Genomic DNA, 23,161 nt, shown 5'->3' with positions numbered 1-23,161 from the left:
ACTGGTGGAAAGACGCTTTGATCCTCTCCTCTTTCATCTAGAACTGCTTATGTCATCACAAAGAGGGTACAGCAAGTCCTGAAGAATGAATGTCTCTCTGTGTCTTTGTTTTGTCATATTGTCTCTATGCTGTCATATTATTTGTTATTTAGTTTTTTTTTTGTTATTTTGACTTCAAGACGGCGCCGCGAGAGTGGCTGCCTTTCCAGCAGCTCATGTATTTTGTTTTTCTACTTTCATTCCTTTCATCACTTTGCTGCTGTGAAATGTAAATTTCTCCACTGTGGGACTAATAAAGGCATATCCAATCCAATATCAGAGGTACAAATAAACGTGATCAACTCACCAAGAGATTTAGACTGTAAGATGAGACTGGGTTACACTTTGGAAAGACTGAAGACTAGTATGATTACGGTTCTTTTTATACATAGAAAATGAAATGACAATGGCTTGCATATAAATATTTGAAAATGTTCAATGTGGTCTGATGCAATAAAGACACCGTTGACATGCGTGTATGATATGACTAGAAACATCGCACTTTTAGTCTAATTTTGTGAAGTTTATATTATATATATATATATATATATATATATATATATATATATATATATATATATATATATATATATATATATATATATATATATATATATATGCGCCGGACCGGGACGCCTCCCTGTGTGGAGTTTGCATGTTCTCCCCGGACCCGCGTGGGTTTTCTCCGGGTCCTCCGGTTTCCTCCCACACTCCAAAAACATGCATGGCAGGCAGATTGACCACTCCAAATTGTCCCTAGGTGTGAGTGTGAGAGTGACTGTTGTATGTCTTTGTGTGCCCTGCGATTGGCTGGCAACCAATTCAGGGTGTCCCCCGCCTCGTGCCCGAAGACAGCTGAGATAGGCTCCAGCAACCCCCGTGACCCTAATGAGGAATAAGCGGTGTGTGTGTGTGTGTGTGTGTGTGTGTATGTATATATATATATGCACACACACACACACAGTGGGACCTCGGTTTACGAACCCCTTGGCTTACGAACTTTTCGGTTTACGAACGTTACATTTCTGACAATTTTACCTTGGCGTACGAACTATTTTTCGGGATACACGCGGAGCTGCCACAATGAGTAATGTGTCGTTCGTGAACGACCCCGTTCTCCAAACAAGGTCGTTCACGAATGGCAGCGGACTTTTTTTGTCCATTATTCCCCGCCCCCAGTCGTTGGTTAAAGCCACGTGATTGGTCAAGAATGCAGCAGTGGGGGACGGGGTTACAGACAGAGAGAGAGTGAGGCCATTCTCCACTGTGTCACACACACACAGACACACTGTGTGTGTGTGAGAGAGACTAATAATGGCAAATCCAATCCAATCCAATGCAATTCTCCAAAAAACTAAATGGTGTCTTTGGTTAAAGCCACGTGATTGGTCAAGAACCCAACAGTGTGTGGTGGGGGGGGGGGTTGAACATAAAGAGACAGGCAGAGAGAGAGTGAGAAAACACACACACGAAAGGGAGAGCACAGAGATTGAAACAAAAAAAAAAAAAACAAGTGGAAAAAAAGTAAAATGTTGAGAAAATTGATAGAAAACAGTGACATTTGGACCCATTTCAACTTAGATAGTTCAAAAGAGTGTAGACTGGAACTTTAAATATCCCATCAATCGGGCTCCACAAATAACCCGCACAAGTCATCTGTACACTTGATGCAAAAAGCTATCAACCCAGCCAAACAGATCACAATTGATGAACTAGATACAATTATCACAGAGAAAGTACAGTAAAGTCTCGTTATATCGATATCCAAGGGAGTCCGAAAAAATATCGATATAACCGGGACTATCGATATATCCGACCCTGTTTGCATGTAATTTTCTCCGTGCGTGCATAGAAATAGTATCGATATAACCGGGACTATCGATATATCCGATATCGATATAACGAGACTTTACTGTACCTACAAGGGATCATTCCTCAAGATGGTGAAAGAAGCCTATTTTCCTCAAGTGTTTCATGCTGAGGAAACCGGACACTCCATTCCATCAAGCCATTAAAGACCATCAAAAAGGTAAAGGTAAATAAAATGACTTTATTGTACAGTACAGTTTATTTATTTAATCATAATACTATAGCACATTTATTATACATAAAATAAGGTATATTTTATGTAGTTTTAAGGCTTATAAAAGTAGAAAATTATGTTTTATGGGGACCTGGGAATGGATTATTCTCATTTTAATGGTTTCCTATGGGAAATACATTTTTGGGATACACTTTTTGCCTTACACTCTCTGTCTGGGAACCAATTTAGTTCGTAAGCCAAGGTCCCACTGTATTTTTAAGCATGGAAGAGAACCTCAAAACAATGGTGTATATCAAATTGCAATCACAATATTAAGGAGGAAAAATGATAATTTGTTTATTATTCTAAAATGTTTCGCCCAACTGCCAATGGCTCAAAAATGGTAAGAAATGATGTAATATTGTTTGGTCTTACCACAAACAATCAGTGATGTAGAATGAGTAGTCCAAATGATTCTCTTCAGAAGTTCACAATGAAGAAATTGAAATCTATTACAATTAGGGTAAAAAAACGAATTAGGTCATAACCAACTTATTTTAGTTCCCCAATTAAGCAGACTTAACATTCCTTGTAAATATAAAAGCATTTCTATTAGTGACAGGTGGAAAAAAAGAGCTAAGCTAACCGAGACATATCTGAAATGCTAACTGGATCAATTTCATTATTGAAGTCTCACCTTACTAACACGCATTTTTTTCCTGATGACGTTTATCACATGCGATATTTTCAAGCGATCCTTTTACAAATAGGTGGGAAAATGTACTGCAATGTGATCTAGCCAGGTCAGTGAACGGAGATCAGGCCATTGACAAAACGAGGGGCAGGAGGCCGAGTGGTGCGAGGTGGCTTAACGCACGCCGGTCAGTGCTGCTGGCGCAACCTGATAAAGCCTATCTGTCGGTCCCAACACACACGACTTTGTTTACTGCATGTGCTCATGATCCGAGGCTGTGGTTCAGTGCGGCCCGGAGTTCAGAGTCACACAGCTAAGCCCCTTAGAGCCTTAACGGCGCTTCTGTCCCGTGACATGCCACAGTGCACCGGAGGCTGCAAAACAAGCCCACAAAAAAATCTAAACATACGAACTGGTTGTTGGAGAACTTGAGGAAGAACTGTTGATTTTGGGGACTGAGCGCAGTTTATCCTGTAACGTAGGCGGCTCGACTATGCAAGTCCAACGGCGCCATTTAATCAAGAAAAATAGCGACAGTTAATAAGAGTCATATTGCAAGTCGACAAAACAATTATATAGAAAACAACATCAGTGCACTGTGGCGTGACATTATCATGACAATGGAAAATAAAACTATTTGCAGGCAAAACAGGGCATCGCTGTGTTTGACTGTGCTAACAGTACAGTTCAAACCAAGACCTGAATATTGGACAACGACTGCAACATTACAATTGTTGCATGCCTGCACACTTGGCTGAGGTTTGCATTCATTGAGTGTTCGAAGAGTGACCGTGGCCGAGAATAAATCGGTAAAATTGCTCATGCTAATGAGCTAATGCTAACGCCTGGCTACACGGACTTTAACAAGACGATTGCAAAGTAAACATAACGAACAATATTATGCCATATTGGCCAGCGTTTTTTTTTATTTACTTACACGCGGCTGCGGCCAGCCAGTGGGCTGTTCAGCCCCCAAGAGCGACCTCAGCTGTGGGCAACTGTTGTTGTTGTGAGATGGAGGGCGGACCCCAGAGCCGAGGCCTTAGTCAAAAAACACCACCGAATGACTCCAAGCCGGCACACTCACCAATCAATCGAGTGAGGAGACGCTACAATGCCACAGGATCATCCAAAACCCGTGCAATTGACGATCAGAAAACGGAAGCGCGGCGAATAAACATAAATCATGTCCGAGCCGAGGCTAGCTTGACTGTTCCCCTTTCCAGCACGGAGCCAACGTCGCCATTATCGCAAATTCTCCAAGCCCAACTTTACGTGTTTATGACGTCATCACGCCCAAGCAATGGAAATGGGCGGGGTTGGGGCGGCCCTCCTGCCACGCGGTGGAATCATGTCAACACGGACCCTATTCTGCTCAAAGATAGTTATGATTGACGCTGTCAGAGAGCTCTCGATCTTGTTTTCTATTGCGCTGCATTCTGCTGATGCACTGCGCTGGGATAACAACTGCCTGTAAAGATTTGGTTGGCGCAAAAAGTTGCGGCATTCAATGTTTATCAAACCGATAAACACTTTAAGGCATAAATTAGTGCATCCAAAAGATAGGCTGCCAAATGAAAAACAAAGTAATGTAGTGTATTCAATACACTGTAAAAATGAAAATTGTAAAGTGCAATACATTGGGGACACTAAACAAATTCTCAAAAAGACTATCAACATCGCAGTGATAATACTAGTGGGCCTCAATCTGCGGTACATATGCACCTAAAAGCTAGCAACCACACATTTGACGACAGTGAGGTTAAAATCTTCGCGAAAGACACAAAACACTAAATTGCCAAGGTGGGGTGAGGTTTAATTTGGATCGTTCTTACAAGTGACAACTTAGACCACATAGGCTTAGTTATGCTGATGAGGTGATACCAGAGCAAATGGGGCAATCAGGCCAGTCGTAGACCCCATAATCAGGCAGGACAATAGAAGTAACCAGTCAGGACAATAAAGTAGTCAGTGTAAACTCAGAGAATAGTCCTCTGCTCCCCCCAACCTGAGAGCAGGGACCAATCATAGAAGAGTCTGGCACCGCAACGTCTGGCCAAAACTACCAGCAAATTTTAGTTTGCTAACAAAGCCTCTTGGATGAGAAGCGAAACATCCGACACCTTCAAAGAAGTACAAATGACGGCTGAAGACACCTTCTCATCGAAACCATTCAATGTTGTTTTCGATTTTAAGTTTCATTAAGTATATAAGTTTCGAATGACGTTTATAGAAGAATAGCCCAAGGCTTTGGGCCGATCAGTCTCTCGGGGGCATCAAAAGCTACAAAAAAAGGAGGAACATCATCAGATGAAAAACTTGGGAAAACTGTAATTGTTTAGTTGGTATGTTTTTAAATCACTCCATTGTACATTTTGACATAGATTTACTGAATCCTACATTTGTTTTTGAAGTACTCTTACATTGTTTCATTTGCCCATGTTCAATTTATGATTTGCTTAACATTTTAATACTCTGTTTTTGAGTATATTTTCCATAAAAGTGATTTTACATAGTGTTGCACTGTTTTAGCTGTTGCAGGTAGTACATGTGTTCCATTTCATGCTTTATCGCCTGGAATGATAGTGACTGTAAAGTGTCCTTACAAGTTTGGAAAGGCACTTAGAAATTAGTTTCTTCAGTTTTCTTCTTATTTTCCTTTCGGCTTTTCCTTTCAGGGGTCGCCACAGCGAATCAGTGTCCTCCATTTAACCCGGTTTTGTGCATCCTCATGAGCTCGCACACCAGCTACCTTCATGTCCTCTTTAGTCACTGTCTCTCCTCTGGACATGTCCAAACCATCTCAGTTTGGCCTCTCTGACTTTGTCTCCAAAGCCTCTAATATGAGTTGTCCCTCTGATATACTCTTGTGTTTTAATTGACATTATTTATATGCGTATTCTTGCTTATTGCAACTACAAAAATGGAAATTAAACAACGTATGGCCAATACACTAATCATTATTATTGGCAGAAATCGAGAGCCCCCAATCAAATTTTGCTCTGAACCATATGGAGGCTTGGGCCAGCACTGGATCTCAGAGAGCTGCAATAAAGTTGCTGTTGAATACTATACAACACACAGTATGAAAGTTGCTGTGTGATGTCATGACAATGACAACAAAGCGATAGAAATGACTTCAAGCCACTTAAACAACAACAGACCACATTAGACCACGCGATAATAAAGCTAGACCCATTTCACTGAAGATGGATATTCAGTTGTTTTATTAACAGAAAAAAAAAACACAACACAGCAATGTCTTAAAACAATTATGTATTGAATGATGGCTTACAACTTCATTTGCGAGAAGGTGCGTCATCCACTCTTCAACATTGAATGGCATGGTGTCAGTCCTTCTTGACTCATGGTTGACTCTCAAGGGATATTGCAACAAACCTTCAACGTTGTCATTATTATGCCCATATGCATGGCTGGTTGAAATTGGTCCTGAAAATTTTAATAGTTATGTCTTCTTTCTATTGACTATTGTCAGTTAAACGAAACAAAACACCACAACTAAGTATCATTTTCCTAAAAGCTTTGCTTTTGTAAATCACATGGTTAAAAGCCAAAAGGCTCTGTTATCACACCTTAGTACAATGCATTACTCCTCTGAGGATAATGCATTGGGTATGTATGAGATATGTCACCAAAAATATTTTACTATTTATATGACAGGAATGCTAACAGGGTAGCTAATGGCTTGTTGTTAAGAGTGGATTCATGATGAAATTGTGAGCCAAATGTATCAGCTGCACCATGGATGGATTTCACTACAGTAAAAAGACTGATAAAATGTCAGTGTGCAAGACCATCACAAAAACACAGTCTACCCATTGTTATGTGATCTAAATGAAATATTTGCATGCAAAACAATGACATTTTTTGTAGAATAACAGCAACGTCAAATATATTTGTTTTTCTGCCACTTGTCCAAGTTTCACCACAAAAGTCCCCCAAAGAGTAATTGTATATGATTTTCCGCATTAAATGATGGTACAAAGGCCAGAAAAGCATTTTGGTGGCTCAACCACCCCAACCTCCATACCCCCAGCAAAGTCACTGGTCATTTCGATCTAAGATCTTGGAAAGGGGTGTACAGAATTTAATTGCAACCACGGCTTCCTGAGAAAGTTGCCATTCCCCTATTCTTTCAACTTCAACAGGTCAGATTATATCACTTATTCCCTATCAGTCATACTGTATTTGTTTGTCATCAAGGAGAATAACTGTTTGTAGAACAGACTGCTCTGAGAATGTCTTAAAACGAGGGTGAGCGTGGTCAACCAGCAATGGCATGGGTTTGGTTGATTAAATCTACACTCTAGTGAATTAGAATCAGCATACTTTGTTCGTAGAATTGAAGAGGTTATTCAGAGTAATTGCGTAATATATTTCTCGATGAAATAGAATCAAAGTCTTCTGACCTATGAAGACGTGCACGTGTTTACTACCAACTTCAACAATACAGTCGAGGCAAAACCTTGTTGACACTAAGGATAATGTTGATATTTGACATTTTTCTTGAGTCCTCACAATGATCAAAATCTAAGTGCTGTAAAGTAGTTCAAACATGAGGTAATGAATCAAATTATGGTTCAGAGCATAAAATAGAAGCAAAATACATAAAAGATTTTGCAAGCATGACAAAAAAAGACACTTAACACAACCGGTCAAATAGAGCTTATGGGAGTAAGAGTAACCGTGTGCATCCCAGAATAAAATGTACTCAAGGTTTTTTTTTCTTTCACCCCAGATTAATGAGGTCATTCTGAAATGATCATGCTCTCTGTAGGGTCATCACATGCGTTAATCACAATGTCAATGCTTTCGAGGTTGAGGTGTTTCATCAAGTATACATTATTATTCTAGCTACAGTACAATATCCATTTTGAGAAAGTGCACTCAGTCAGGTGTTGGCTGTGAGGAGGATCAACTCAAAGAAAATAAGATCCTTTCATTGAAAATCACAAAACAAAACTCAATACTTGTTTGCATGTCAGATGCACAGATGTCAAATCAGTTATTCCGCTACATTTATTCCGACAAGCGTGTGTTATGTTCTTGTGCGACATGTGTCAGAAAAAGTTCCTAGACTGGTGTCAAAAATTATATTTCATATAAAAACTGCAAGTCCCCCCCCCCCCCCCTTCAAAGTGAATCCCCCACAGTCGAACACACTCGAGCAGCCTTTAGTGCCATACTTTCTTGAATTTCCGAAAGTCTTCTTGAATCTTAATGACCTCCACCTTTTTCAAAATGGCTCCCTTGGATAGCTTCTTTGAGTTTAGAACAGAGAGGCGGGCAGGAGGGGCAAAATCCCAGGATGGTCGAATACAAACGTTGCAATGAAGATTTTTCTTAGCCAGGAAATGCCAGATGTGAGGACGTGAGCAGGCACAAATCAATCCTCTTCTTGTGCGTTGAACGATGCAAAAAACCATAGTATGTATTTGTAGATGTGCTAATTAATTGGGCCCACAATGAAGGAAAAAGCATTAGGGGTGGGGGGCTGGTGGTGGGCGGGGGTGAATTTTTGTGACACCAGTCCTGGAAGTTTTCTAAATCACCAAGTATAAGAATGAAACATATGGTCCTGGCATGATGTGCATTTAGATCATCTGAGGTCAACTTTGTCTTGTGTGTCTTGGTCAGTACAGTACATCTGCGACACAAAGAGAGAACTGGGAACGAAGAAACGGTATAAACTGTGCCTGGGTTTAGTTTATGACTTTCATATCAAACTGGCTACCTAAAGCACAGGGGTCCTCAACATTAAATATGCACAAAAAGGGGTGAAAACATTCTTATTATATTTGTTCCTTTGTCGTTTTGATTTTTTTATGTGAGACTTTCAGCATTTTTTTCTGTCGTTTTCACTCAAGTATAAGCACAAGAGACTAACTACAGAGGATAATGGGGTCAAGTGAGTTCCATGCTACATCAGGTTTCGAGAAGGCTATTGCAGACGATTCTACAACATGTACAACCACATCTCATACGTGTGTTACAAAGAGTTGAAAACATATCACCAAGGAATTAATTACAAGATGTTGAATATTTAGAGTCTTAAGGGACTATTTCTTAATCGGTGAAAGGATCACATGTGAGTTGACTTATCAGTCCAGTCTTAAAGACAAAAATCTGAAAAATTGCTATTCAAAAAGTAGCAAATTTGGTCAATGTCTCTTTTCAAATAGTTATAGTGCTTTTCATGGCTTTAAGACAGGGGTCTTTTTAATCTCACCCAGTGGCAATCTACAGAATTTCAGTGTACATATTTATGACACCATAGCTGCAAAAGTCTCCATGTAAAGTCCAAGTAGGTAAAAGGACAGCTTGCTGTCATACATAGCTCAAAGTGGTAGGCATAAAAAAAAACTAAACAAAAACACATTAATAAACGTTCATTCCCAACCTTTTAAGTTCTTGCGGGGGAACTGAGCAAATGTTTTCTGTATGTTGCCATTTTCAAGTTTTCACTTTGGAAGAAGAGGCCTATTAGGAGCTGGGCTCCATCGCAAGTCTTCAGGAAGCTCTTATTTGCTATACTGCAGCACACCAAAAAGATCAACAGCACAACAAATAAGTTAGTGGAGACTTAAAACTCCCATTCCAATGTTTCTTCTCGATTGGCTGCTCTCTCCAACCTGTGGATGATATTATTGAGGTTTGCCATTTTCTCATTGCGTCTCTGAGTGTTTCTGTTGAGCTTGGGGCTTAGGAAAGAAGGGGGTGCGTTCGGGTCCAGGCTATGATTGGTGCTTGTTGAGGGTGGTATCGGCGGTGACGGCGATATTGGAGCCGAGGAAGAGGGCACAGGAGATACTGACATCATGATACCTGGAGAAGATGCAGCAGAGGGGGAGTTAAGGGAAACCTCCAAGCTGCTGCGGCAGGCTTCTGACGAGGCCTTGAAGCTGACCGGGTCAATGGGCGACTTTCCAGAACCTTCCTCCTCATGCCTCGACTGATTCACTCCCTGGAGGGCATCTATAGAGGTGGCGCTAGAGTACACGGGAGCTTGACTGCTTATCCCTTCTTCCTCCCCCGCGGTCTGGCCAGTCATAAGGGGCTCATCATGTTCACTTTTATACTGCGGTAATTGCGCTGCAGTGGAAAAACATGCATCTCTCGTTTGTCTCATCAAGCTCACTTCCGCCACCTCCGCCATGTTCTCTCCTTCCACTGCCTCCTGTTTGACGTAAGGTGGTGCAGCTTTGCTGAGAGGAAGGCTGGAGTGGTTATGTTCTGAGGGCCCCTGCAGTCTCCTCTCCTCTCCGTCAGAGTGGGGGCTCTTTGGTAGTGAAGGCGAGTAGTTGTGATGCTCAGTATCAGTGTCATTGTCTGGCAGACCCTCCATCAGCACCTCGCGTCTCATCCTGGACCTGCACAACACAATGCTGTTAGACTTGAAAAATATGCTTATTGTCATTTAAAGGACAACCGATGTCTCCGGACAAGTTGTGTCCATAATTTGTAAAATGGCTTCAAATGACTTCTACTGAGCGTATTTTACAAAGGTTCCACCGCATATAGCTATATTTTACATTTTAAGGGGCGGGACTTTCTGAAAATGCCCAATTCACAGCTCAATTTTTTGCAGATTTTGGACACTTTAAGTCATTTTTTTCCGGCCCACTTGACATTTACCGAGGCCATATGTGGCCCACGATGTGAAATGACACCCCTGCTTTAAGTCATGCTTTAAGTCATTTTTATTGGTGTTTTGCATTTGAATAAAAATATCATACTGCGTGTTTTGGGTATTATAGATGCTATAAAACGTTTTTCTGATGTCAGTTAAGAAACAAAAAAGTGACGTCGGTTGTCCTTTAAGGCGCATATTTTCTTCTTGATGCAAAAATAAAATCTAACAAGCACGGTATAAAAGCATTCGAGTACATATTATGGGTCTACTTTCCTATGTACAGTTGAAGATATTTATGGCAAATACATAAAAACAGGAAAGGCCATCAGTAAGCGTTGAATCAAGACTGGCCTGTAGTTGTGAAACCAGTTGATGACAGTGTTGGTTTTGAGGTGGAGCTTGGCAGCGAGCATCTCAATGGTATTCTGAGAGGGGTATGGCTCCAAGAGGTAGACCTTCCTCAGGGCTTCTTTCTCCTCTGCTCCCAGCACTACTCGGGGCTTCTTCACCTGACCGTAGCAACATAGGTCCAATGAAGCTAAGGTTGGACTCACACACTCGGAGCGAGTACTGGGTGAGTCACTGTCTGAGCCTGTGCTCAGTAGCCCGTAACGCCTCTTCAGGTAAGCTGCAATTGTAAACATGTAAAACAGAGAGAAAATTATATCAGTTCTCACACACATACACACTCGCACACATACACGCTAGCACACACACGCTCACACACACACGCACTGCGGATTTTGCACTGTGATGTCGCAGACAACATTATTTTGCTCAGTGAAGAAGACAACAGCAGTCTCAGTCTTTCACTGAGACAGAGACAAACAGCTGATGGTATCAAGGACACGTGAATACGTACTTTCTTCTTAACACATTTAATAGAACTCCCCTTAGTTTGCAAGGTGTAGGGAGGGATGATTTTTAGATGTTATATGCACATGTGTAAATGGTTGAAAAAGTAAAAAAAACCTCTTGATTCATCTTAAAGTTCATGACTATTTTTCAATACCAATTACTTTTGTCGGATCAGTAGAAAAGCATATATGCAAATTATAAAGTAAATTGCACATGTCAAACTAATCTAGGTTTTGAAAAATATATATTTTATTCTTTAAATTTCAACATACAATATTCCATATGTGACGGGTGTCACAACTCCGTTACACACACACACACACACACACACACACACACACACACACACACACACACACACACACACACACACACACACACACACACACACACACACACACACACACATATATATATACACAGTAAAGTCTCGCTATATCGATATTCTAGGGAGTCCGAAAAATATCGATATAACCGGGACTATCAATATATCCGATATCGATATAACGAGACTTTACTGTGTGTGTGTGTGTATATATATATATATATATATATATATATATATATATATATATATATATATATATATATATATATATATATATATATATGCTGGAAAATAATGCAACTTATCAAGTTGTTTACCTTTCTTCTCCATCTTCTTCATAGCCCTCAACTTTTCCACATTGTGAGGATCATTGAGCCACAGCTGCATACGCAAAAATGGCTCCCTGCCTTTGAGGCTAAGTTTGTGCCAGGGTTTTGGCCGGGACAACAGGTCTGACACGGAGCCTTGAGTTAGACCCAAAATTGTCTCCCCAAATAGACGCTGGCCTATGGAGAAAATACATATTTGATGACTGCAGTATTGACTACTTTACATGCAATGGTTACTAACATTTAAGTAATAGACTCACCTAAGTTATTGTCTGTTAACACCTCTTTAACTTTTTTTGTTATGGCGTAGGTGTCCAACTCTGATGACATGGCTACCACCTCCTGGATGCCAAGTGGGTTAGCAGGGTGATGTAGTGCGATGTGATTGGTGGTTGATTTCCCTCCCTCAGGCTGTGGAGGCAGCCCCAGGACCAGACTATCAGGCTGCTGGTTCTCCTTACTGCTCTCCAAGGAGAGGCTCCCTGGTTCAACCAATGGACTCAGTTGACCCTCTGTTGGACTCAGCGGTGGGGATGGTGAAGACTTCGTGGTGACTGGGCTTTTATCTGAGGGTGACAGCAGATTTTCTAATAAACCTTACTGAATACTGCATATAGAGATGCCAAATGTTCCAATTTGTTCGTCTTTGGTTTCGGGCAGTTGCCACTTGTCCCAATGATTTAGATAACTCGAAAATGTTCCAGAGAGGTACTGTACGAGCGCGACGGTATCACAAGCCACACATTCTTCTCTCCAAAAGTCACTCGTCATCTGACAAGAACCATGATCATGAAGAGAGGAACAAATATCAGGAGTAATTATCCTGCAAAGATTACAAAATCAAGCTAAAACGCTGAAGCTATCATTAAATATTATAGTTTTACAAATAAAGGAATACACACACACACACACACACACACACACACACACACACACACACACACACACACACACACACACACACACACACACACACACACACACACACATATGTATATATATATATATATATTATAATAATATTAATATATTATATATATTATAATATATTATAATATATATATATATATAGATAATATAGTAATATATTATAATATATATATATATATAATATAATATGTTATAATATAATATATATATATATAATATAATATAATGTATGTGTGTGTATTTTATTATTCTTAATTAATAATAATAATAATAATAATAATTTTATTATTCTTAAAAAAATCTATCTAACAGGCAATAACCTCACTGAATCTGTGATTCAAATGTTAGTAACCATTGCATGCAAAGTAGTAAGTAGTACAGTCATCAAATACGTATCCAGTTTTAAATAATAATAATACATTTACTTTCTAAGCGCCTTTCAAAACTCTCAAGGACATTGTAAATATCAAGCATTATTTAAAAAATAAATTATCTGCATGTGCCCAACGACTGGCTGGTTACCTGTTCAGTGGGCTTGCTTCATGTCCAAAGTCAATTTGAATAAGCTCTACAACCCTCGCGAGGAAAAACGGTACACATAATTGATAGATGTCCTTGAAAGCGACAAATCCAATTGTTAATTTGACAAAACAAATTCAAAAAATGCCCTTTGAAGTGAATACTGCACAATAAAATCTTGCAAGAAAATATGATGAAACCATGTGTCTTTCAGAGACTTTCTGTGCTTGCTTTGGTAAGACATAAATATTCTGATCAAAATGAAAATGTTCTTTACCATTAAAAAACATGTTGCTGACAAGTGTTGATAGGGGAATTTTTAAGTTCAGACTCACCATGACCCTGGTGCTGAGCTTGATTGAGGGTTTGGCCTAGTTGGTCAAGTAACCAGAGCTGCATGCGGATGAAGGGTTCCCTGCCTTTCTGAGTCAGCTTGCTCCAGGGTTTGGGCCGTGACAGCATGTCGCTCACGCTCCCTTGAGAAAGCCCAAGCACCTGTGCAACATAGCATCATTTGATATCTGATTCGACACTGCATGAAAAGCAAAATAGTGCTAAGAGACTCAATGGTTGGTTTGAAATCATGCCCTTCTTAAAACAGGCACTAGAGGGAAGCACAAGGCCATGAATCAGAATAAATCTAATTCTGCCATGAAATTTGGCAGCATTCCAGTAAGCAGGTAAGAAGCATTAAAAAACATCAAAGATTTAAAATGAGAGCAACATTAAAGGTCTTTAGAGAGACGAGCTAAATTCAGGAAGAAGGGTTGAGAGTGGATTTTTTGATGATTATTGTCAGTCCTAATTCATTTTGCCACATTTTAATCTACAACTGAAAACATTTGATTGATCTTGAGGGTGTGCGTCTTTATTTCACAAAGGCATGTGAAAAAAGTAAAAGTATAGAGAAAAATACAATTCTCATCTTAAATGTGGTAAATTCTTGAGGTGAGCTACTGACCCTCGCCATTGCAAATCGTGTACTAGCGTATTGTGCAACCGTTATTTTCATTTTCCATTGACAAGATTTCAAGAAAACTGTATTTTAAAATTGATGAATTGATTTGATCGACTGGTTCGCATGTCGGCCTCACAGGGCAGAGGTGCAGACTTTGATCTTGGCACTGAACTTCCTGTGTGGAGTGGGTTCTCCTCGCCTGGGGTTACTCCATGCAGTACTTGGGTTTCCTCCCAAATTCCAAAAACCTTCATGGATCACTGGAAATTGTCCTGAGGTGTGATGGTGAGTGCAGACTTCTGTTTGTCTACCCCGCCTACCAGGAGAGGCTTGACATGCTGGCAAACCTCATGAGGATGAGTAGAATATAAAATGGAAGAATGGATGTGAAGGTCCACCAAGTGATTTTTTTTTCCGAGAACATCTTGCAAGGCACTGCTTTGCATCTTGTCTGACAAAATAATGCAATAGTATTTAGCAAATTATTGAAATGCTCAGAACAATTGCAAGCGTTTCAGGGTTAAAAGAAAGCTTCTTATCTTAAGCTGAACCTCTCCAAGTGAGTAAATTAGTGAGCAAGTGAACAATGAAGCAGATTTAATGTGTTGCTCAGGATGGGCTGCAGCATTTTGTTTTTTTTTTAAACGGGAGGAATTCATGTGAACTGACTGACCTTTTCACCAAAGATCCTCTGACAGATGCCATTCTTTGCCAGCTTCTCCTTCACTTGCCTGGTCAACTCAATGGTATCCACCTCTCGGTACATGTACAACTCATACTGCTCTGGTGTCAGCGGTGGGACCGTGGCCTTCAAAGCTCGGGGAATGTACGCTGGGTAGTAGGAAAGGCGGCCGGGACTAGGCCCCGGGGACTCTCCACTGACTGAGGTGTCTGACTCCACCTTGACCTCCATGGGTCGCCCGAGCCCCATCTCTTCTTCAGCTGCAGAGGCCTCTTCGCTGAGACACTCACCGTTCTCCTGGCGGGGCCAGGGCCGCGTCAATACAGAGGGACCGGAAGAGGAGGAAGACACGGAGGGAGAAATGGAATTGAAGGGCTGGGAGCCTCCGACACCGAGCCCCATCGCCCCCCGCTCCTGAGACCAGTGCTGGTCAAAGTAAGTGCCGACCTCTCCGATCTCAGATTTGACTTTGCGGATGATATTCTGAACAAAGGCAGCTGGAGAGAGAACGCTGAGCGGTGTCTGGGGACTGCTGATGGAATTTCCCATGCAAACTGTAACCCCGCCTTCCTCTTCTTGTTTAATAGAAACGGGCAAAGGTAGAGCCCTAGCTTGCTCATGAGGTCCCGGATGCTCCGTTTGGGCTCCTGCGCCAACTGTTGAAGCTTTTTCACAGCCTTCCATATCTATCAAGACCTGCTGCTGGGACTCCATCTCCTTCCTGGCCTGTTGTAGGATCTTCTGAATGGTTTCATCAGAACTGGTGCCCGCCCCATTATTGTTTCTGGCCAACGGGCTGCTCACAGGTGTCTTGCAGTCTCCTAAAGAAGAGAGAACTCATTGAGACAATCATGTACACTTTATCACCGCAAAAATGGATCATAATAAAAATAAAAAATGACTTGTGTTTATTAGCTCCAGACTCACCTCCCCTCTGGGACTGGATCTCCTTCTTGGCCTGCTCCAGGATATTCCTGATGGCGTCGTCTGACCCAGTTTCTGGAGTTCGGATGCGCGGAGTGATGCTCCCTGCCACAAAGGGTAGAAAGACAGGCAGCAGAACGGAGGGTTTGAGTGGGATGGTTGATCAGAGCAGTTTCAAGGCTTTACTTTTGACTGCTAGATCAATGACGACCTTTGAGTTGCTATTGTCTGAGGTTGCTGTATACGGGAAGCTCAACTTTCAAACACTATATGAATCTAGGGAGAAAACAAAGTTGAAAAGCAAGACATGGCACAGGAAGGCGAGACAGAGTCAAGCATGACGTCCACGTTCCTCTTCAACATATACGCCGCTAAGAAACAAGCCCCCCATTGAGGAGTACATTTTAGATGAAAAGACAGTAGCTTGTGAAAATAGTGGTTATGGAATACAATGGCGGAAAGCTGTTGTGCAGTGGAACAGCTGAAATGAATGCCTCAATAAGGCTCTCCCAAGTCATCAGTAATGAAAGGTAATTCTACCAATTGCTTATTCCTCACTGGGGTCACAATGAAAAAGAAAAAAAGGACAATAAACTGCAATCACTTGATAGGGTTTCCATATGCAGTAGCTGGCTCCAACATTTGTGTAGTTTAGCACCTATTGACTCACCTTTTCTCAGATTTTTTCAACGATTGAAATTATCTGTCCATCAATCAATCAATCAATCAATCAATCAATCAATCAATCAATCAATCAATCAATCAATCAATCAATCAATCAATCAATCAATCAATCACTGCCTCTCCCCTCTCCTTCCCTCCCCGTCGCTCCGTCTGTCTATCTATCTATACTTGTGTTTATTTATTTATGTTTACATGCTCATTTATGTGTTTATTTATTTACATTTCTATTTGTTTATTGTTTGTTTGTTTAATAGGGGGGGGTTGCAGAGAAAGTGCTTATGCAGTACTGCTTATACAATATTTTACTGCTTCATCAACAATTTTGGTGGTTTAAAAAAATGTAATCATAATAAATAACCCTCATTCATCGATACATTTTCTGATCCGCTTATCCTGACAAGGTTTATGGTGCATGCTGGGGCCCATTGCAGCTGACTTTTCACTTGAAGTCAGGAATATCCAAGGCGATGCACACTACCAATACCTGATACCGATAGCATGAGTTGGATACACATATCACGGTACGGTATATAAAAAAAATAAGAAAGATACATGTAAAAAAATCTTCAGGTAAATTAAGTGAAATAGGATACTTTCTCAAAGCTCGCACATCACTAGTGGGCCAGCGGACGCTGGTTGGGAATTACAATAATTGGTATAGAGATCCTAGATCCGTCTTTTGTAACAAATATTACACAAGATTCAACCCAAGATGTGAGCCAATGTTGCCCTTGTCACATGCACAAACATGAGTACCCAACAATTTTTCTTTGACTCCATTCTGATAACGATTGTGGCGTGCGTCAATAATACTTGAGAGCAATTTGTACCCATATACAAACCTAATTCCAGTTAAATCGGGATGTTTTGTTAAACAGAATACAAATTTGCAAATAATGTTCGACCTATATCTAATAGAATACATCACAAAGACAAGATAGATAATGTTCAAACTGATAAACGTTTTTTTTAGCATATGACCAATTACAGTACTTACAATTTTATGACAGTGACATGCACATCAAGAACCCATTTGGAACATCCCACAGGTAAAATACTAAATGGGAACATGTCGGTTCCACGATTGGGTATAAAAGAAGCTTCCCTGAATTACTCTGTCAATCACAATCAAAGATGGGGCGAGGTTCACCTCTGTAAACAACTGCATGAGAAAATAACCATTTTAGGATAATGTTACTCCATTGACAGTGAAAGGAATTTAGAGATTCGATCATCCAAGGTCCATAATATAATCAAAAGGTTTGGAGAATCTGGGGAAATCACCGCATGTAAGCAGCAAGGTCAAAAACCAACATTGAATGACCATGACCTTCAACGTCTCAGGCTTCACGTCATCAGTAACCCAGACCAGTGTGCAAAGGATATCACCACATGGGTTCTGAAAACTTCAAAAAACCAATGTCAGCAAATACTTCTCATCTAAGATGGACTGATGCAAAGTGGAAAGGTTTTCTGTGATCTGATGGGTCCACATCTGAAATTATTTTTGGAACTTCCAGACATCGCTTCGCCCGAGCCAAAGTCGAAGAAAAGACATCCTGACTTGTACGGCTGAAAAGTTTCAAAATGTTGCATCTGTGAACAGTGTGGCTTTGTTATAAAATAGTGAGGGTACTGGAGTGGACTGCCTGAAGTCCACACCTGTCACATATTCAAAGTGTGAGGCACATTATGAAGCGTAAAATATGATAATGCGGAACCTGGACTGTCGAACCCCTGCAGTTGTACATCCAGCAACAATGGGAAATAATTCTACATACAAAGCTTCAACACTGAGTGTCCCGAGTTCCCAAACATTTATTAGGTGGTCTTGATGATGTAACAGTGGTAAACATGACCTTGTCTCAGCCGATTTGGAAGGTGTTTCAGTTATAAAATTCCAAGTTGAGGATTATTTTCTGCTAAAACAACAATAAGGTTAATCAGCTTGAACATTAAATATCTTGTCTTTGTAGCGTCTTCAATTAAATATAGGTTGAGCAAGAATCGCAAATCATGCAATTCAGTCTTTATTGAAGGTCTACATCTCAAATTCATTGGCTTTGTTTTTGTACATTGTTAATTGTATCGCAGGTATTCATTGAAAGGCACAATTATACACAGTTGAAGCTACAATTATACACAGTTTACCTATTGTTGAGACTGACCATATTGTCCTCATGTGCAAATTGTAATCATTCGGGATGGTTATGTTAATCACGGAGCATATGCCCTAATTGTCATAGGGATTGGTCCCACACGGCAGACTCTTGATATTCGCAATGGATAGGATTTGGGCTGATACGCGAATAGCAAAAATCCTTTTGTAACAGACACCCATTCAAATGCTTTGATCAGGAAAATATCCACCTATTCTTAACAAATAAAGTGGATAATCACCCCTGAATGCCCCTTTCTGCTCATTGGGTCCTGTCTTGCACTCACCTCTTTGACGGACTTGGATGGTCCTGAGTGCCAGGATGTTCTGCTCATCAGAGAGGAACTGCTTCATTTTAATAAAGGGCTCTTTGCCTTTCACAGTCAACTTCCTCCAAGGTTTGGGCCTGGCCAGAATCTCACTGACTGAGCCTTGGGAGAGGCCAAGCACATAGTGGCCAAACACACGCTGGCCAATGTTGTGTTTCAGCAGCTGCTCTTTCACCTGGAATGCGATCTCTGCTGTGTCGACTTGGTCATCATCCCCTGCAGTCGAGCCACCACTTTCAGAGTGGTCACTGGGCAAGCCTGTGTCACTGTTACCGGACCCTTGAGCGGTTGACATGAGGGCAATCTTGGCTGCGTAAAGTGCACTGGGAAAAGCCATATGGCCCTCCTTTTTAAAATGTGGGGAGAGAAGATGCTTGTGCAGGAGGTGGTCCCCAGATAGTCGCTCGCCAGAACACGGTGACACAGAGAAGGGACGAGGGAGATCGTGGTTGTTGGACGAGCTATCCAATGTGGGAGCACCAGGGCTTGGGGAAGCCTGACCACCATCGACCTGAGAGGATGATGAGTTGGAGCCGGATGGCCTGCCTGGCTCGCGGCATCCATCCTCTGACCGATCATCATCTACGGATAGATAGTGACGCGTTTTGCTATATACTGTATTGTATACACTTATTCACTAATATGTACATGTACATCTCATCACAATAATCCAACAAAATGTCTGCTACAAATATAGGTTATACCGTTTTTGATAAAACAGACTCAACCAACATGGAATGTTATAATCATGTATATTTATGGATAGTAACAATTCACAAGGACATTTCTCACTAACACTAATGTTTTTAAGATAAGTTGTTTGCAAATCTTTTGCTCAAAAGTCATTTTGCAATTTACAGCAAGAAAGAACTTCCGCATTGTGAACCCAATATTTACTGGGCTTGACTTATTGAATTGAGTGAATTTGAGTAAAATGATCTTAATTATCTGTTAATATTTATAATTCACTATCTTTATGACTGCTATATTTCCTGTATATGATAGTTGTCCATGTTAAGCGCTTTGTGAGCAAATGTTAAAGCGCCATATAAATCAATATGTATTGCATTGTATTGTATTGTAAGTTCAGTTCTTACTAGTGCAGCGTGTTACTAGCGCAGCGTCTTCTACCGGAGACAAATTCCTTGTGTGTTCTACATACTTGGCTTGTAACAAAAAAAGTGGTTATGTGAAAATCTCACCACTGATTGAATAAATGAAGCATGAAAAATAAACTAATAAATAATAAACACAGCACTAGTTCAAAAATATGTTAAAATCTGATTGAAGGCAATTTTACCAGTGCAGTGCAATAGTCTGACTTTTTCCATCAGGTATTTGTGAGAAGGAAGAAATGCCTCTTTATCCAGCAAAAGTGCCTCTGTGGCCTTTGTAGAATCCTATACAGACACAAAGACATTGGAGAAAATTTAGATTAAATCACTTTCAGTCGTTGTTGACGTTCATTTTAGAAAAACACAAGGAAATAAAAAGTCTCTGGTAAAATGGAGGGTAACATGGAAAGGAAAACATACCTGGGATGAGCTGCCATTTGTAGAGGCCATTTTCATTACTTTTAAAATACTATAGACAGAGACATACATTAGTCACAAAAATTGGTATTGTTTATTTTTATTCTAAAAGGAAATTATGTACGTTTGATCCACAACAAACTGTCACCTGAGTTCGGTTTTAATCTCCTCATAATCCATTTGAGATTTCAGTTTAGTTTCTAATGTCTGAAATGAAATAAAAAGGAGAAACATGTTTCTAATATCAAATGTATATAACCAACGAGACAGACAATCATCTGACACTCACTTTAATAGCTTCTGTTTTGTAGGCCAACTGTCGTTCTAGCTCCATGATGCGATTTGCTGAGGTCTCTTGAACCTCCTGAAGTGTGAACTGAAGCCGCTGGATATTTTCAAGAAGACGGGTAATTTCACGGTCTTTCGCAAGCAGGGTGGCTTCCAGTTTGGAGAGCAACGCTTCTCCCCTCTCATTGTTCTCCTACCAATTTAAAGTGAAATAGAGGTGTGTGTGTGTGTGTGTGTGTGTGTGTGTGTGTGTGTGTGTGTGTGTGTGTGTGTGTGTGTGTGTGTGTGTGTGTGTGTGTGTGCAAGATTTAGAACAACAATCTCCACAGCAGAACGTTGGAAATCATGGATAATTTATAGACATGTATATATACAGTATATATACAAATCGTTGGTGATTCAAATTGGGGTTTCACTGGGCATGGTAATATTGTACAACTTTCTTTGTTCTGAAATTACGACAAGAGCTGACATTGCTGGCCAGTCACAATTTTTAGCTTGCGTGTTGAGTGCAATTTTGACTTACTGTGCATGTGTGTAGCATCTGCCTATGTGTGCAGTTTCATACACAAAAGGACACATCCTAGAAAGGACGCCTCCTTCAAGGGGATCATGGGATCCATAATGAAAGCTTGCCTACTATCTGCTAGCTATCAAGGAGGAGGATGGATAAGAAGATAACGCTTGTCCAAGGCCGCAAGTATCTAAGGGACCGACAACCACGCCAAATTCTACCTTTGGCTACTGTACAGCGGGGAATCTTTTTTTTTTGTGTCACAACTGGTATTGGATCTATCCCTATTCACAACTACTTTGTGTTTGATTGGTTATTTGGCCAGATTGTCGGCTGTGTTTTGCCTGAATAATTTTAGGTTCTTCCACAAACCTGAACATCAAAACTCAACTACAGAAACAGAATCCCTAAAATGGATGGACGGATGTTCAGTTCTCTCAAGTGGTTTATTTATAGTGACGAACAATAATGCACATTGTCAGAAACTTGAAAACTAAGTCAGATGAACAACACAGAATTCTTACCTTAGTCATGCCATCTACTAGATGGCAGTTCCCTGCAGAGGCATTTGGCCCACTAACTAGCTGCTCCTTTAGTCTTTGCACTTCCTTCTGGGCCATTTCTGCTCTCTGTGAAAATTATTCTTGGTTACAAATGTAAGGCATCTGGATAATAATAATATATGATAAAATAGAAAAAGAGAGGAGCCAGCTGCTAAAATTACTGCCAGAGGACGGTGCAGCATATACATTGGTTCACTCGGCTAATGCAGCTGTTGAGAAAGCTGTCTTTAGTTGCACAAAGTGTTTACCTCCTTTGGCACGCCTTTCTAATTATTGATTCTTTTTATGAATACAATGAGTAAAAACATGTAACAGAAGCTCAGACATCAGAAGAATGGAGGCGTCACCAGGAAACGTGGCAATGAAATACAGTAGCTAAGAACCCTGGTGTTCAGAGTTCTGGCATCAATCGCGCTCTGCTGAGTGCAGCCATGCTGCTTCCAGAGCGCCCACCGACGGGGGCTCAGGATTACACCCTCTAATCACACACTCGGGGAAAGTACGGGGGAGATAAAGCGGGAGGGGGAACAGGACAGAGGCTGTCTTAATTAAAGCCAAGGCTTGATTAGAGGAGTGATTACCCTAACAAAGGAATATCTCAATCAGGGAAGAGAAACACTCACCTGGTTTTCCTTCTCTAGCTTGGCCATGATGATGCTGACTTCTTCTACCCTGGGAAACACAAAAACATGCACATGCTGACACGTGTAGATAGGAATAACATGAAGAAAGCACAACACTAATATCTAATTACACTCAAATTGATAAATGTGGAACATTTGGACAATGAAAAATGGAACTGTATAGTGCCACTTAGCAGTTTTTTTTGACGACGATACTAGTGCAGAGTGTTCTACCGGAAACAAATTCCTTGTGTGTTCTACATACTTGGCAATAAAGATGATTCTGATTCTGATTCTGATTGATCAAGGTGAATGAATAGAATCAGCAGGTGTCAAGGAAAATATACTTCTTAAAGTCACAGACCTCTATCCCATTCTCTTTTTAATGTGACCAAATTCCACTGTTTTATTGCAGCATCAAAATCCAATGACCGGATGATTTACTTTATTTTACCACTCACAACTGATACATATAACAAAATACAACCTCTAACTCAGTGGTTCTTAACCTGGGTTTGATCGAACCCTAGGG

At 40.6% G+C, this 23,161-nt stretch overlaps 2 protein-coding genes across 12 annotated transcripts in view; both read right to left on the bottom strand.

The window, feature by feature from the left end:
• mtmr3 (myotubularin related protein 3) overlaps positions 1-4,016 on the bottom strand; it is a 35,429-nt gene extending 31,413 nt beyond the window's left edge. For 4 of the 8 annotated variants that reach the window (XR_016114760.1, XM_088994916.1, XM_088994922.1 and 1 more), the window contains exon 1: positions 3,844-4,016. The gene's annotated coding sequence lies outside the window, so the exon portion shown is untranslated. Of the gene's footprint in view, positions 1-2,497; positions 2,572-2,759; positions 3,131-3,693; positions 3,755-3,843 lie in introns of all 8 variants that reach the window. The other 4 variants (XM_088994919.1, XM_088994917.1, XM_088994921.1 and 1 more) reach the window with 4 other exon arrangements.
• Positions 4,017-5,972: 1,956 nt separating this feature from the next.
• Positions 5,973-23,161, bottom strand: part of cux2b (cut like homeobox 2b) — a 123,551-nt gene continuing 106,362 nt past the window's right edge. For 3 of the 4 annotated variants that reach the window (XM_088994904.1, XM_088994906.1, XM_088994905.1), the window contains exons 9-22: positions 22,630-22,678; positions 21,968-22,072; positions 20,931-21,122; positions 20,790-20,848; positions 20,645-20,693; positions 20,410-20,509; positions 19,068-19,691; positions 15,942-16,043; positions 15,006-15,835; positions 13,710-13,869; positions 12,186-12,491; positions 11,914-12,102; positions 10,762-11,038; positions 5,973-10,147 (exon numbers count right to left, since the gene is read on the bottom strand). In XM_088994904.1, the coding sequence (XP_088851030.1) occupies positions 9,361-10,147; positions 10,762-11,038; positions 11,914-12,102; positions 12,186-12,491; positions 13,710-13,869; positions 15,006-15,835; positions 15,942-16,043; positions 19,068-19,691; positions 20,410-20,509; positions 20,645-20,693; positions 20,790-20,848; positions 20,931-21,122; positions 21,968-22,072; positions 22,630-22,678 (3,829 nt within the window). In that variant the 3' untranslated portion in view covers positions 5,973-9,360. The remainder of the gene's footprint in view (positions 10,148-10,761; positions 11,039-11,913; positions 12,103-12,185; positions 12,492-13,709; positions 13,870-15,005; positions 15,836-15,941; positions 16,044-19,067; positions 19,692-20,409; positions 20,510-20,644; positions 20,694-20,789; positions 20,849-20,930; positions 21,123-21,967; positions 22,073-22,629; positions 22,679-23,161) is intronic. The other variant, XM_088994907.1, reaches the window with a different exon arrangement.

Source organism: Hippocampus bargibanti, linkage group LG04 (assembly GCF_051943395.1).
Source record: "Hippocampus bargibanti isolate YZ-2025 linkage group LG04, ASM5194339v1, whole genome shotgun sequence".
In the NCBI taxonomy this organism is placed as follows: domain Eukaryota; kingdom Metazoa; phylum Chordata; class Actinopteri; order Syngnathiformes; family Syngnathidae; genus Hippocampus; species Hippocampus bargibanti.
The sequence above is the reverse complement of the archived record's forward strand: the minus strand, read 5'-3'. Positions and strand labels throughout refer to the sequence as shown.